Source organism: Lissotriton vulgaris, chromosome 12 (assembly GCF_964263255.1).
Source record: "Lissotriton vulgaris chromosome 12, aLisVul1.2, whole genome shotgun sequence".
Taxonomy (NCBI): Eukaryota; Metazoa; Chordata; class Amphibia; order Caudata; family Salamandridae; genus Lissotriton; species Lissotriton vulgaris.
In genome coordinates this window covers 686,382,090-686,399,625 of record NC_141700.1, presented here as the reverse complement: position 1 = coordinate 686,399,625, position 17,536 = coordinate 686,382,090, and the positions used below count along the sequence as shown (strand labels likewise).

Below are 17,536 nucleotides of genomic sequence, written 5' to 3'. Positions count from 1 at the left end.
ACTAAAGATTACGGCCGGTTAGAGGTAGGTAACATTTAAATAAATAAAACGAATTTCGTGTTTAACTGTTGGCCACTCAGTGAGGACCAATAATTAGTAGCCAACTCACAAATTAGTGATCAAGTTTAAGTACATTATTCTCAGATTATAACACTCTCTGACATGCACTAGACATCAGATAATTATTAGCACAGTTTCCATGGAAAAAATATTAAGACACAATAAAAGACTCAGACACATTTAGATAATTAGGTTATTGTAATAAAGATCCAAAATCAGTACATATAAGTCACATTATAAGCAGTTCAGTCATGAGTCTTACAGCTCGGAGTATAAAGCCACAGAGTTAGCCAAATTAAATCTATATCTGAATAAAAGAATCCACCAAGAGGATGGTTCAGGTTTGAGTTTGCTACCACAACAAAAGCAGGAGGATGGTTCCATAGAGTTCACTTAGCATGGGAAAAGGGATCAAGTTGGAGACCACTAAGGAAAAGTTGATGGCAAGGAGAATGGAGCTGTAATCAGGAAAGTTCAAGTCTGGTCTCCCACCAGACAGCTCCAAATAGTCCAGCAGGCAAGTTCATCAACAAAGGGAAAACAAGCATTTACAATGCAACGGTTTCGCCTTCGGAAAAGTTAGAGCTATTGGCATTGTAAATGACAAACTTTTTATTTATGTGTTGGTTTTGAAAACAGATAAATATATGGCATTGTCATTTACAATGCCAATAGCTTACTCTGTCGCAAATGCGAGACGTATTGCATTTGCACACACACACACCCACACAAGAGCCCCACACACACACAAGAGCCCCCCACACACACACGAGGCCCACACACACACCACACAAGAGCCCCCTACACAGACCACACAAGAGCCCCCCCACACACCACACAAGAGCCCCCCCACACACACACGCAAGAGCCCCCCCACACACACGCAAGAGCCCCCCCCCACACACACACGCAAGAGCCCCCCACACACACGCAAGAGCCCCCCACACACGCAAAAGCCCCCACACACGCAAGAGCCCCCCACAGACACAAGAGCCCCCCACGCACACGCAAGATTCCCCCACACGCAAGAGCCCCCCACACATACGCAAGAGCCCCCCACACACACAAGAGCCCCCCACACACAAGAGCCCCCCACACACAAGAGCCCCCCACACACAAGAGCCCCCCACACACAAGAGCCCCCCACACACACGCAAAGAGCTCCCCAAACACACGCACAGAGCCCTCCGCTCCATTTGCATCAGGTGTGAGGCTCCTGACTGCTGACAGCCAGGAGACTCCAACAAAAGGAGGCTTATGACCTGCTATAGGCATTGTAAATGACAATGCCATTTATTTATGTTTTAAAAACAAAAGCATAAATAAAAATAATGTCATGAGCAATGCCAATAGCTCTAACTTTAAGAATGCCGAGACCATTGCATTGTAAATGCTTGTTAGATCCAGTGACTAAAGTCCTAGGACGGAATCCCATCACCCACCGAGGTGGCATGCTTCATCATCTGGGATCTCCTCTTAGTTGGAAATCCTAGTGCAACTAAGGGCTGAAACCCTCTGACTGTGAGAGGGGAACTCACAGATGTTTTTACAAGAGGGACAGTTAGCCAATTTTAAATCACTTTATATTTTTTTCTGGCACTGCAGTTATTTCACCCGATAAAATTTCATACATGCTTCAGAGATCTTAGGAGATCAGACTCACTGTCCCTCTTGTAAAAACATCTGTGAGCTCCCCTCTAGCTGGAAGCCTCGAAGCCTCAAATGCCGCCAAAAGTGCGCTGTGCAAACAGAAACCTCTCTCCTTCAAAGCGTCTCCTCTGGTGAGTGCTCCTCACAATTTTGGTCACCCGTTGATTTAATGCCGAAAGCCACCATGAAAATTGCAAAGTTGTCAGTTTTCTGCAAGGTGCAATGATTTGTGTTGTGCTTCAAGACAAATGGTGATGCACCTTAGAAGTTCTGAAATTAAAATTGTAAAATCCTCCACTTCACTCCACCCCACGGGAAATTGAGTCTAATCTCTACATTTTATGCAGTGTGGATTGAAATGAATTTAGAGCTTTCGAGTCCTTCACATGACAACAGCCTGGTCAGCAAGGATTGCCATCTGGCATCTAGTCATATAGTAGACAAGATATCCAAGGACTGTCTTGAGGACGACACAGCAGTGATGTGGTCACTTTTGTGGGACCCAGTGGAAAAGTGAAATGGAGTGCTAGATGCCAGAGTTCTGAATGTAGAGACATTTTGCACTGATAACTGTTTGAAGGCAGCAACAGGTTGTATTCATTTATAATCTTTGGTAATGGCAGGATTCTGAGCTGGGCAAAACTGAATAGCCCAATGCTGGTGATAAGTATAACATTTGTGCATTATTATGAAGATGTGTCTGCAGGTATAGTGTTAAATTCGGTTTTCCTTTTGAGGGAGGGTGAGTCACAAGTGTTTACTTCTGTATAGCAGCAGGAAAAAGCGCAGAATCCTAAATCCACCACAATTAGACTGGCAAAAATGAAGTGACCACAGCAAAAACAGGGTAGTTTTTCACATTAATTCTGCAAGCAATTGTTATAGCAACTATTGAATATGGATGAGGCACTAGCCTGAAGCACTTAGCTAAATAGGGGACGGACAGGAGACTGAGTGCTGGAGTATAGTAGGGCATTTCTGGATTTGCAGAGACTGAGGCCCATGTTAGGAAACAGGAGGTGCTGCTTGCACAGGGGCAGGTTGGACAACGAGTGGGATCTGTGGGAAGATGCAGTGAACGCAATCACTCTTGTGAAGCGTGACAGTGGGTCACTACTCACTACAAGTCTCATGCAGTGACGCTGCCAAATTGGACCAATTGAACTTTAGATAACACAATTGTCTTTTGCATCTGTACATCCAGATCAAAAGTTATTTACTTCTTTCTTAGAGTCCATTGTTAATATCTCCTTCACATCCTACCTCATCTGAATTAGCTTATGGAAAACCTACACACATATTCTGTGGCTTCATAGCCTGTTAGTTCATCAATGTTAATATTCTTAACACTTCGGAGAAAACTGAGTTTTCTTCGCCCCTGGCCCTTATGTAAATCTGTCTGTGAATTTCAATTGTAGAATAGGTTGGCATATCTATTTAAATGTGTTAATTGATGTCTCAAACAGTCTTTTCAATTGGTTTACATCAGATACTTGCACAAACCCTGGACAAGGTCCAGAGGCAGTGATTCCACGTTGTACAGAATGTCCTTATATTAAATTAACATTCAAGGAAATCTCCAGGTTATACATTCAGACTAGATAGCTTGCCTCTAAATTAATTCCCTTCATTTCAAGCAGTTATACACCCAAAAGGAATCGACGTGTCAAAAGTGCAGAAGCCTCTTTGTAAGGAGGGGAAGAAACCAGCTAAAGAAAAGAACAGTACAGTGCGTAAAAATAAATATTGCAGTTTCCTGACAACCAGTTGCCCAATTATCCTAAGGCCTGGGCCACACTGTAGACATCCAGGGTTGCCACTGAGGTATTCCCTCTTTCACAAGATAATCAAAGAATAGAATACTTCGCACCACCCTTGCATCCGGGAAAACATGAATTATTTAACACAGGAAGCTGGTACCTGCCTGGGCAATCAGTCTTGAAGGCCTGAGCACTTTTCTTGAAGAAATCAATGCCACCAGAACTTGTTCTAAACTTGAACTTTGAGAAACCCTTCGACTGGAGGACATTGAAACTCTCTCTGAAGTAGGTGCAGCCCTGACCTGCCAAGGTTTGCCGTATTACCCTCTCTGAAGAGTTTGTAATAAAGTTTGAGGCTACATTGTCCCTTTGCATCATTGCAGCCTATCCCATAAACCCACATTCGAGTCAACCATCAGATTTTTTCCTGCTGAAGATACGTTTCCTCCCAAAATGTTTCTGTTGTAATAATAAGACGAGGCGACGTTGTGTAGTTATTTCAGCTACGGGGTTTATTTAAGATGAAGGGTAGAAAAACCCGACCAGCAAGACCGGGACCAAACGGGCAATAACAACCGTTGGGACCGAACACTGGCCACGTAGTGGAACAGGCAGCTCGAGCTCAGCGCGAGACGCACGCTGAGAATATAACACATCTCCTTTCCTTAAACAATGGAAAAGGAGGAATGCACTAAGGTAAATCAAGGAAAGAAACACAGCATAGCACAAAAGGAACACAGCTTAGAACATGCAGCTTCCCCTTTTAAAACAAGACACCAAGTAACAAGAAACTTGGCAAGTGGCATTGCTTAAAACATAAACTTTTCACAAAGCTTCGAAGTATATTGAAACCATGTAACCCCACACCCTTCCTTAGGCAGGCGAAGAAAAAACACAATCAAGAAAATTATACAAAATCTTTCAAATAAGCAGGAACAACCCTTTTTCGAGCGGGTCTGCACACTTCTTCAACAACAACCTTTTTGGTAACAGGCACATGAGTGGTAGGCTTGGCCTTGTGAGTGGTAGGCTTGGCCTTTTTCTGGTAAAGTGCAACCCTGCGGAGGTTCCAAGTTTGCCCATTCTGCAGCCTAATGTAGTTACCAAATGCGGACTTTACCTGGTAAGGTCCTCTGAACTTGTTGAACATATTTTGATTCCCACCCGGTTTCACCTTAACCAAATCCCCTTCAGCTATTTTGGTGGAAACACTACTTCTCAATTTACTGTGACCGCTCCTCTCTACTTTCTCATGGAGCCAAGTGGGGATCAACTTCGTACCCGGAAGTCTCCCCCGCATGAGTTCGAAGGGTGTGACAGACATGTTACTGTGAACAGTCGTGCGGTATGCCCACAACATTTCTTTAATCTCCTTCTGCACTGACCGACCAGAGGCTAAGGCAAGTTGCATAGTGCCCTTTACCAGTCTGTTCACTCTCTCGCACAATCCGTTCCCTTGAGGATTGTATAGTGACGTGCGGAGGTGCTTTAAACCCAAAAACACAAAGTAATTCTCCATAGTCGCTGAGGTGAGCTGTGTACCGTTATCTGTCAGGACCGTAGAAGGAACCCCCTCACGCCTAAAAATCTCATCCAGAACCTTGACTGTGGACTCAGCGGTGATGCTTTTCATAAAAGCAACCTCTACCCACCTGGAAGCTGAATCCACTAACACCAAAGCAAACTTTTCAGAATCTAGCAGGTCATGAAAAGGGCCTATAAAGTCAAGGCAGACCTTCTGCCAAGCACCATCATCGGAAACGATTTGTCCCCCAGTGTCCTTACTAGCGCGAACCTGCAGCCTCTTTTCTGACTCTTTACACGGTTGGCACTGCTCAACCCAACTCTTCACCTGCGCATCTACCCCCGGCCACCAAAAGTCAGCCTTGACGCGTTTACCAGTGAGAGTTTGTCCTAGGTGGCCCTCATGCGCTAAAGCAATGATACGAGGTCTAAGGGACACAGGTGGTATGTATTTCTCACCTCGCACGAGAATGGACTCAGTCAACAAAGAAATCTCGTCCTGCAGCTGGACGTAAGGCCTGAGGGCAGGTGAAACTGTACTTTGTCTAGACACCCCTTCTTTGCACATCTTAACCAACCCTTCCATTACAAGATCCTTCTTCATTTCTTGCACCCATTCTTCCTTGGATATAGACGAGGGTAAATCACTCCCCAGATCGTCTAAAAAGGCGACAACACTCTCAGTTACTAATTCCTTGGGCAGTACCTTAGTGTCTGGCAACCTCGACAAACAGTCAGCAACGCTGTTGCACCAACCGGGTAGGTATTCCACGTTGCACGTAAACTCTTGGAGGCTAACAGCTAGCCTCGCCAGCCGCCCAGAGCAATTCCTAATACCCCCTGGAGCTAGAACCTTCAATAGTGGCTTGTGGTCAGTTCTGAGTGTGAATGTGATCCCCCACAAATACACACGAAAATACCGAGTGGCCCACGCAGCCGCCAACGCTTCACGCTCTATGACCGAGTAATTCCTTTCAGTCTCGGTCAAGGAACGTGACGCAAACGCAACAGTGTTCTGTTTGCCACTACCTTTTTGTGTGAGGACTGCCCCAATCCCAACGGAGCTAGCATCAACAGTGAGGATGGTGTGAAAAGATTGTACAAAGCTTGAGAGGATATTGGCATCTAAAATATTCTGTTTGATCACTGAGAAGGCATTTCTCTGGTCATCTCCCCATGCAAAACCTTTCCCTTTTCTCAATATGGCACGTAAGGGTTCTACTTTCTCTGCAAATTTTTTAACGAACTTGGCATAGTACTCTACCATGCCCATAAAGGACCTTAGTTTGTCTTTGTCATCAGGTTCAGGCACATTGCATATTGCACTTACTAAATCCTTCTTTGGCTGAATCCCAAGGCCAGACACATGATACCCCAAGTAGTCTACTTCCCCAACAGCAAAAACACATTTTTCTTTGCGCAGGGTCAAACCAGCCTTTGAAAGAGCAGTGAGAACTTTGTTAAGAATTGCATTGTGGTCATCAGCATCTAAACCATAAATTAGAATATCGTCTTGAAAGAATACCACTCTTTCTATGCCTTTCAAAACGTCAGTGATGATTCTTTGAAATGCGCTTGCCGCAGAACAAAGGCCAAACGGGAGTCTCTTGAATTGATATGTTCCCTCCGGAGTGATGAACGAAGTGAATTGTCTTGAGTCCGGGTGAAGTTTTACCTGATGGTATGCGCTGCGCAGGTCCAACTTCGAGAATACTTTACCTCCGCCCAAACTCAGAACAATCTCGTTTATGTTAGGGAGTGGAAAGTTGTCCATTATCACAGCCTTGTTTAGACTCCTCATGTCCACACAGAAGCGCAAAGAGTTGTCCGGTTTCTGTGTGATAACTACAGGACTTAACCATTGTGTGGCCTCTACAGGTTCAATTATGTTGTCATCCAGCAATTGTTTGATGATTTTCCTAACTTCATCTCTTGCAGACAAAGGTATTTTCCTTGCAGTATGTTTCACTGGTGCAATACACTTCTTAGTTTTAATAATATGTTGATAACCAACAGCTTCTCCCAGTTTCTCACAAAATATATTCTCATGCCTTTTAAAACACCCTCGTCGCCAAAATGTTGTAATAATAAGACGAGGCAACGTTGTGTAGTTATTTCAGCTACGGGGTTTATTTAAGATGAAGGGTAGAAAAACCCGACCAGCAAGACCGGGACCAAACGGGCAATAACAACCGTTGGGACCGAACACTGGCCACGTAGTGGAACAGGCAGCTCGAGCTCAGCGCGAGACGCACGCTGAGAATATAACAGTTTCCAGTTTCGTAAGGTTAAAGGCCTTCTGTGGGACCAGTTGCGTGCCAGTGTCCAACTGCGTTTACTCCCCGGGCGGACACAAGATTGTGTCTAGCTCTCCCTTAACCGTATGGAGAAAAACGCCATTTCCTCTTATTTATTTTTTTTACAATTTCTGTAGTATAACATTGGACGCCTTTCTCTGGTGTCTTCGAAAGGAATGCATTTTTGTTTTCTTTATACATTTTAATGCATAAAACAGAGTTCCTTTATTTTGTAACTTTTTATTTAAGTAATTAAAGGTTTGTTTTTTAACTAGCTTACTTTGCACTTTTCAAGTTCTTTATTTCTGGAAAATAATATAGTTTGGCAATTTGCTGCATATATACGATGTACGTCGCCTCTGAGGACGTTTTTGCTGTTGAGATAAGCAATCAAGGGAGAGCTAGGGACATCATTTTATCTTTATGTTTGCCAGATGGCTTGGACCTTTAGGGATCTCAGACACGTCGCAAGTATAGAGGGTGGTCTCTCTTTCACCCATTGCCTGACCCTCTGATTATTAAATCCCAATATTCGTATACATTCCTAAATGTAAAGGCCTCCATTCCCGAATTGAGCATGCCAAACACTGACATGACTTAGATTGGGAAGAAATCCCTGATCAGACCGTCTCTGATCGACAAATTCGGTTGAACTCATTTGCTGACAATGTCCACAATGACCATCATTCACCAGCAGGCAAACCTCCCTAGCAAATACCCACCATTTTAAAACTATGCTTTCATCGGATTTCTTTCTGCACTCGCATCAATCCTTCTCCTTGTTTTAGCCCCTTAAGCCCTCTTGGCACAGGTCATTTTAAGTGTCTCCCTCCTGTTCTGTGCAGATTGTTGCTTCATCTGGTTCTGCCCATCTATTTCCCTCTTTTCACTCCTCCTCCTCCTCCTCCTCTAACAATGGATGTGAATACGATGGGGATTACCCCCACTTCCTCTGTGTTCCTCTTTGATTTCCTTCTTTTTTCCTTTCCTCGTTTTATTCCCTCAACTTTTCTCCTTCTTTTTATTCCCTCAACTTTTCTCCTTCTTGTATTTACCGCTCCATTTGCCTATACGTTTGTCCTTTACCTATGAACAATTACATTGTCTTCTTTTCTCTCTCTTCATCTTGCTTCCTTCTACCTTCACCCACAGTTCTCTTCTACTTCTAACTGTCTGTGGTGAGAGTCACAATAGAATCAAAAGAAAGACTTATGCACCTAAATTCTTATCTCTGATGAGTTTTGCCTTGCATACTTCTTACATTTGTTTTTTCAGTTTAGTTTTCTGGAATTATGAGCGATATTAGAATAAGTTTGTTCTTTTTCCAATAACTCGGAAATTTGCTGACCTTCATTTTCGCCAAACCTGACTTTTGCTAGATTGCCATATGCTCTTGATTTTCACCAAGCTGGTTTTTCAACTAATGTATGTAATTACATTTTCAAGTGCAGCAGAGGGGGCAGGTGTCGCAGCATAGATGCCATGGAAACTAATGCAATCATTGAAAACAGTCTCTCCTGCAACCTGGTTAAGCAGTAAACAGGCATAATTAGGATGCAGTGGACACCTCACACCCCTGGACCCTGGTGCCCCTGCACCTGCTGTACTAATGAGAGCTAAGCTCCTGAAGTACCTTCCACCCCATCCCTTTATTGTTCCTGGATCAGGGCAGCGTGCATGTGTTTGTTAATGCAGCTCTGACAGCCTGGCCTCTACTTATATTCCATTCTTCATGCTGTTTCCAATCCCAATCCGCTCTATGCCGCAAGAGCAGAAAAATACATAAAATGTAATCGACCTCAGATAATGCCAGCCACTATTTATGCTTATGATGTCTGGAACATCGATGCATCACATGGGAGCAAAGGCCACCTGTCACAGAAAGGGATAATGTATCTTTGTAATTGCATTGCTAATATTACACCGTATCAGTATCATGACACGGGCTATTTATTACACAAAAAAGAGCGAAATCAGAGCCGCTGATTATACACAAAGGCTCATAGCAGAGTGCATACATTTATATTTCGTTTATCAATGCGGCATCGGTGGCATGCAGAATCCATCACACATGACGGTCTGTAACCAATGCTTGTTACCATCCGCAGTGTTTCTGGAAAATGATTGAGCCACGTGTATCAGTCGATATTCCAAGGAAAAATGGAAATTATATTTTTGTAGTTTTTTTTGTTGCAAATTTCGGATATTTACTACAATCTCATCAGGGGGTTTTCAAAATGGGTCAAAAAGTTTTGCATGGTTGTGAGGAAGTTCATTTATGAAAAAAGGGCCAATTTTTGTTACCTTGACCCCAGATTTCATAAACCTTCGTTAAGACATCTTGAAGGAAGCAATATTCAATTATTTAATAACACATGACAGCCCAGCACACTTTAAACACAACTTGTAATAGTCTTAGAAAACAGTTCAAATGGATCTAGGGGCATATTATCAAGGGGGTTTATCTCCGCTTTTTTTGGCTTTAAAAGCCAAGAAAGCGGAGATAAAATTATCTCCCTATTACCTAGCTGTTGCTAACACCAGTTAGCGACAGCTAGTAGGAGATAGCGACCATCTTGGGCCCCACTTTGCATGTCAGTGATATTTATCACTAATGACATGCAAAGTGGGCGTGCCAAGATGTTAGCGACTGAAAACAGTCGCTAACATCCCTATCTCCTATTACCAACTTTTGGAGATATTCGCGCTAAGCGTGAATATCTCCAAAAGCTAAAACCTGCGCTGACCAGTTCTTAGCCATGTTATCCAATGGGAGGTGGATAACATGGCTAAGAGAATTAGCTCGGTAATGCATGAATATCGCTGACTTTTCAGCGATAATCATACATTGCGGCGATTTTTATTGCATTTGCGATAAACCTTGGTAATACCAAGGTTTATTTGCGGTAAAAATCGCCGCAGCTCAGCGGTACATTTTTGTCTCTAACCAAGCAATAGCGATAATTATCGCTATTGCTTGGTAATATGCCCCCTAGTTCCATAGACGAGTCGATTTTCAATTTCAGTTTATTCTTTATTTTTCATTCTTTAAAAACTTTTGAAAGCATCACTTTTGGAACCGGCGGTTTTCTAAGACTATTACAAGTTGTGTTTAAAGTGTGCTGGGCTATCATGTGTTATTAAATTGTTGAATGCTAGGTTCTTTGAATCAGCTTCTAATTTAATGGAGTATAGGGAATTGTGCTTCCAGTCCGTTGTTTGCACCTTTTTTTTTTTCTTCACTAAAATTGATAAGAACTTTAAGACTAGTGCTGGCAAATTATGCTTTGATTCCCATTTCCTTGTTTTCATATTCAATTATTCAATTGTCTTAACAATATTTAAAAATATGTAAAATAACCATATTCCCTCTTTCCTCACCCAGCTCCAAGTTGAGATCACGGATGTCAGTGGCAAGGTGATTGATGGGCCCACAAGTCTGAAAGTCGTAATTATTGATCAGAATGACAACAAACCCATCTTCAGGGAAGGACCCTACATTGGACATGTATTAGAGGGATCGCCAACTGGTAAGCCATGTTAACTTCTTGCGTTAGTGTTGTAATGTACATGTCTTGTACATCCTCCCTGTGTTTTCCCCCTGCTGTCCTGCTTGGCCCTTGATGATGTAATTGGAATGTTGGGTGGTTGTTGAGTAAGCAGATGTCAGTTGGCTTGAAGGGCTGAGCAGTGGAACTGCTCCTGGTGGGGTCTCTTGATTGTCTCTTGATTATCTCCAATAAACTTATGATCCTAATATACCTACAGACTATGGATCTTCTTTGATTGTAACACTGGCGACGAGGATGGGAGTTATCCTATGGTATGGGGCAATAGTTTATAACCCTGTGACAAGGTGCTTACTATCAGTGTCACTTCAACACAACACACAAAAAGCAGTAAGGAAATAAAAGAGCATATTGACCCAATTACTTATTTTCTGTGTGAAATGTTTTGTGCTCTAAGGTTAGTGTGACGTCGCTCCTGCTTGAAAATGAGGAATGTCACATATTTTCCAAGGTTTTCAATTTCAGAAATTAGTTTGAGGTAAAGAAAGCAAAGGAAAACTAGCATTTTACACTAATTTGTGCCTTTATCGCGTACTGCCTGTGTAACATGGAGCGCCCTGTCCACCATGTCTTCCAAACAAAGGTTGGCACAAAAGGGTTTATTCATAAAGGCGTTTTGGAGTATGAAAATAATACTCATGTACCATTCTTTTGCAATGATACTACTTGACGTTGTGGGGCCTTCGTAAGAGTACATTAAAGAATACCCCAGCAATACCACTTCCTGTAACTATAAATGCTTTTGGTGGACCAGCCGCATTCAGTCGAAAATAAAATTACTGGGCTATTCGGAAGTAGTTTATCCACTGGTTTTAAATCGGATTTCAAATCTCCCAGATCATTTAGAATGTTTGCTCTTTGTTTTGGCACTCCTCACATCCTCTAATACGAAATGTATAAAATGTATATTTGCCCCTTTATAAATCTGTCTATACATCAAGGCTGCTGAACTGACACGAGTACAACTGTGAAATGTGAGTAGTGGACACTTAGGCTCAAATCACAGAAGAGGCAGCAGCTAGTAACCAAAGTTACCCCTTGCTAGTAGTTACCACCCAGTATAGAGTGAGTGGTGTATGGCAGAGTGTGCAGTAGTTGGTCAATGTCAGCTGGGGCATCACTGCTCTTGGTATGGTACAGCCTAGTTACATTCCACTTGAATGTGTCCATGAAAATTGGGTCTACCTTTCTCTTTCACAGTTGTGAATTGTAGGTGATGGAACTGAAAACACCACCCAGAAAAAGACTTGTCTATTGCCAGTCTCATGTTTAGAATTTCTGCAATGATGTTTTCAAACATTTATTATAATATCTGAAATAAATACTGTTGATAAATGGTGTATAATCACAAGGCCAATACACCAAATGTTTAGTATGCTGATGGTTGTTTCAATGTGCGTGTACTAGTTCTGATGATTATTGGTACTTTTTAACACAACATAATTCAGTTTTTATTTCACAAGCGAATTAATCCTGCAATGAAAAAAGAGAGAAAACAATAGCCCATAAACAGTTAGATGTCCAACAGACCACGCAATCAATTTTGAATTGTCTTTAAAAGTAAAGTAGAGAAAGTGACCGCTGTCGTTTGCAGACAGAGCCCCATTGACAGCTCGCGCAGTCTGACATTTGAGACACATCGCGTAAAATTGTTTGAACAAATAATCGGATTTCACCCGCCGCCATTGACAGCATGGTACTCGAGAGCACGCTCGGACGGCTTTCTTACCTAATTGATTTTACATATGTGGCACACCATTAAAGGGTGTCCAACCACACGACTGGGTTTACATGACTTCAATGTAACCAAGCCCCCTGCCCCACCGCCCCATCTGTCCTGATGAAGACACGCTCATGAGGATATCTACTGCCCTTCCTATCCTTGGGTCGAAACGTCGACAACTACCCCCCATTTTGAGCCTGCATCTTTGTGCGCCCTTGTCCCTTCTCTCCCCATCAATAAGAGCGCGGATGATTCACCCACCGTGATACAGCAAGAAAGAATAACATTTTTTGCAAATAAAACTCTCAAGGCAGTCTCTGTAAATCTGTCTAAGGATTAGTTAGTCTTAGACCCACAAAATTCAGAATGAATTCTTTCCAGACCCTCTTGGTCTAACTCTGTTTCACACGAGCACTTAAAACTTTCACTCTCTCCTGTGCACGTTACTTGATGATAACCCCTTCTGTTTCTTCAAATTGTATATTTGTATATTGATTAATGATGAGAATGTTTTAGAAAAACAAATAGTGGAGTCCTTTTCTCTACTTTTAAAGACAATTCGAAATTGATTGTGTGGTCTGTTGGACATCTAACTGTTTATGGGCTATTGTTTTCTCTCTTTTTTCATTGCAGGATTAATTCGCTTGTGAAATAAAAACTGAATTATGTTGTGTTAAAAAGTACCAATAATCGTATTCAGAATCAATGTCTAGGACCTCTTTTATCTGTAACACTTGATACCCAGGTCCTAGGACTTTCATTGGGTCACCCCGTATATGATAACAATGTACTAGTTCTGAGACATATTTATTTTCCATTGCTGGCAAGGCGGGGTTAGCAGTGGGTATAGATTCTGTAGCTCACTGCGGTCCCCAGCAGAATAGGGCAGTTGTTCCCACATTGAGTGGTCCTTGACAGTCCAAGGGCCACCTGCCACCAATAACTGGAGCAGGAAGTCTGACACTGTGAGTGTTTAACATCTCACAGGCTGTGAATGTCCCTTCAAACTACCTCTGTTGGTCCAAAGAATTCTCGCATTTAGTTTAGCAATAGGGAAAACTATAGATTTGTATGTAGTTTTGTATGGTGCTCTGTGTTACGGTTATGTTTTTCAAAGTGCTAGTAAAGCATACAGTGAACAGATAAGTGAAAAGACAAGGAATTAGATGGTTGGAACCTGTATCCGATGTTCATTAGTCACAACCCTTGATCTGTAATGAGTTCAGTTAGAAAACCAGTCTAACCAGTGCTGCTTTTATAAGATTCTTGAATCTTAGGTGTTTGGGTTCTGAGCTCAGGGTGAGGTTGAGGGCATTTCACATGGGGGCACCTTGTTACTTCAAGGATCTGCCTTAATGCTTCATTCTCATGTTCACAACCTTTTCAGACAGAATGAAGACCAGGCATTTTTCCTCAAGTGTCGAAATGTGGACTAGGGCCAAACGAAAATAAAATGAGTCCCTAAAATCTTCAGTGAAGTATCAAAACAAAACTGCTGTTTGCACTGCATGGACCTCTCTCACCACTTGTCTCCAACATACTGTATTTTTGTTCAATTGGCTCTCCTGAACCAGCACATTTGAGCACTCCTTACTCCCTCTTGCTGCATGTCTTTTTTAACTTTATGAATAATGGATACATTATTTGCATATGCCCATACATGCTCTGTTAATTCTCTGCATTTATACTCTAAACCATTCTGCACACATTCAATGAGTAGGGATATAGCCCTATTATGCAGCATCCATTATGAATTCATTCAAATAATTTCCTTTTGTTGAACATGCAGATGAACCAGAGTTACTGTATTTATCATCTTAAGTTCTCAGGTTCACAAAGTCATTGTGCAGGACATGGCTACTATGGTATCCAGCAGTGTGGAGAGATCATATTTGGAAAAAGAGAGTTCAATAATGTGTTCCTATTTGGGTATAAAGTCATAAGCCAGATTCCAACTGTGCCCATTACTAATATCGGAGGGTGGAAGCAGTTTAACATAGAACCATCCTTACCTTAACACTCTCATATACATCTTTTTTCTCACATTTCCTTTTCCCTCTTTCTCCACCTCCCTCCCTCTCCCTTCTCTCTTTTCTTTTTCTCCTTCTTTTCTCTCTTCTCATAAAAAACAAATACTATCTATATATATGATTATTTAATAATATAGTGCCTAACTGTTCCATTTAGCTTTTTACATAAGGTCATATGTCCTTGTTATAGTTCTCTTTACACGTCTTGTTTTACTTCTTTATGTTATTGTACCTGCAGTACTGTTCTCTTTATTCAATAAAAAGTATTAAAAAAAAACAAAAGATGAGAATGCTTTTGAACCTGATTCAGAGCCCCCCTCACTTACCCCCACTCAGCACCTTGAGACTCTCACAGGTGAGTAGTCATGCTTTATAAGATTATTGATTGATTGACTGAGGGGCGGATCAAGAGGAAGTCCAGCTTCAAATAAAAATTTAATGAAAATATAACCTCTGAGCGAGTTTCACAAATAAAAAAACAGAACAATGAGTTTTTTTTCACAACGTGCTGGTTTTCACATTGGAATACCAAATTGAAAATGGGGAGACAATGTGGCTTTACAGATAGAGCGGATGACTTAGAAGCTGGGGAAGCAGGATTGAGTCTGGCAGGAGGCTTAATCAATCAGGAAGCATCATCATCTAATTCTGAGCAAATCACTTAATCTCTCCGTGCCTAAAAAAAATGAGTCCATCTGTAATGCAACTGTGCTCATGTAAAACTGTAAAAAATCCTAACTTTAAGACTTTCGGTATTCACAGAAGGCATTTAGGAGTCCTAAAGTTAGAAGTCCTAACTTTACTACTCCTAAACTGAGAATGCCATGATGCACAGAGTCAAGCGCCTAGAAGACAAAGGTTCACAGTGCTTCTCACAGTTATGGTGTGGATTCCAAGTCTTACAGTGCCACAAAATATGCAAATAACTCGATTCTGTGCTCTTATTTTTCCGCTGTCTTTTTCACCCAGAAAGGATATCTGCCTGCAGTCGTCAGTTATATGTTGCATAAAGCACCAAGAAGCAGAGAGAAATGCTGTGCTACATACTAAAAACGTATAAATAGAATTGTCTTACTCTGTATAAATCAGAATTTGTGCCAGGCCATGTGCGTTATGTAAGCTAAAGAGAACCAGCAAGATGACAGGAATATGACATTAAAAAAACTTGAAATTGAAGATACCAATTTATTCTTAGTACCATGAGGGGATTTCCTTCGTGCACTTGCTGACAGAGGGAGAACTGCTGTAAATCTCTCCCGCTTCATCGCTACAACTCGCGGAACCCGCTGCGCGGGTCACGCTTCGTGGAGGCAACCACAGGGGCAAAGAGCAAAATCGGAGTCATCTGTGCAGGGCTGCGAGCAGGCGGAGGCGCAGGACTACCTGTCCCAGGAGCGCCCGCCCGATCGCCCGCCCTCATTCAACCCACCTGGGCAGCTCTCCCTGCAGGATACGCCCTCACTGACCGAGAAGAAAAGGCTGCTGGACTAGAGCAACGGCGGGATTTCCTTCGTGCACTTGCTGACAGAGGGAGAACTGCTGTAAATCTCTCCCGCTTCATCGCTACAACTCGCGGAACCCGCTGCGCGGGTCCCGCTTCGTGGAGGCAACCACAGGGGCAAAGAGCAAAATCGGAGTCATCTGTGCAGGGCTGCGAGCAGGCGGAGGCGGAGGCGCAGGACTACCTGTCCCAGGAGCACCCGCCCGACCGCCCGCCCTCATTCAACCCACCTGGGCAGCTCTCCCTGCAGGATACGCCCCTCCCAAATCCAGACACTACAAATCAATCAGATCGTTCCCGCGGCGCGGGAGCGCGCGGGAGCAACCGGGAGAAGCCCGGGACAAGGGCGGGACCGTCTGTGGCCGTCCGGGGACGACCGGGGACGGGACTGGCCACCCCCCTTACATCTTACATCTGGATTCTGTGAAGTGTGAGGATAAGTACCAACTGTTTATCTTTTGTAACATACCTCCTGCTTGTGTAAAAACGGCGATTATGTCTACAAGGGGCAGCCGGAGTAAAACTGCAGCTGGAGGAGCCAAGGTTACTGGTCCCATTGCCAATTTTATTACAAAAGCAAATGAGGCAATAGACCATGGAATATAATTATTGGAACGACGCGTTTCTCTAGAGTTGGCAGAAGCAAAAAGGTCATCATTGGGTTTGCTAGCCACTGCCAAAACACCCTATCGAGACTCTGAAACACACAATAAACCTGGCGCAATAGTGGAAATACATAGCATGCCAAACACTGTTGACTTATCTGCAGCCCAGTCATTGTCAGAATTACAGCTGAGTTTGGAAAAATCACCAAATTTAGATCTGATAGATGACTTTAACACACAACTGGACATTGTGACTGAGTCTATTCCATCAGTAAGTCCTGCAATTGACCTAGATCCCATTATGATAGAGGCACCGCAAGTCACCCCTAATATTGAAATCACCTCTATTGTTAGTGACACCCCGAACATAAACCTGGATCGATCTGTTGTAAACCCCACCCCTGATACACTCATAGTCACTAGTAATACCTTGGATGACTCAATCACTATTTCAAGGAATTTGAGAGGCCTAAGGGAGGGGGCTATACAGAAACTACCGCTACAAAATTCAGTTATAACTGCAACTAGTTCTAGGGGGAATCCCCAGGCTCAGAAAAAGCAGGGGAAGGGCCAAGCAAAGAATAGTTTTAAGAAAGGGAGTAAGAAAGGAACTGTAGATTCTGCATGTGTAGGGGAAATGCCTAGCCTAGGCTTGTTATGCAAAGGTTGTATCTCCAACAGTCAATTAATAACAAAGGTTGGAGAACTTGTTAGTGCTCACCTAGCTACCATAGATACACGATTGGGGTTAATAGAAAAACAACTAATTGAACTAAATACCATAATTAAAGGACACCTTGTAAAACCCCCTCCCCCT

At 42.7% G+C, this 17,536-nt stretch overlaps 1 protein-coding gene across 1 annotated transcript in view; it reads left to right on the top strand.

Annotated features, from left to right (window-relative positions):
• CDH13 (cadherin 13) overlaps positions 1-17,536 on the top strand; it is a 2,285,705-nt gene that overhangs the window by 1,168,714 nt on the left and 1,099,455 nt on the right. The window contains exon 6 of the mRNA XM_086945882.1: positions 10,677-10,821. Coding sequence (XP_086802008.1) covers positions 10,677-10,821 — 145 coding nt within the window. The remainder of the gene's footprint in view (positions 1-10,676; positions 10,822-17,536) is intronic.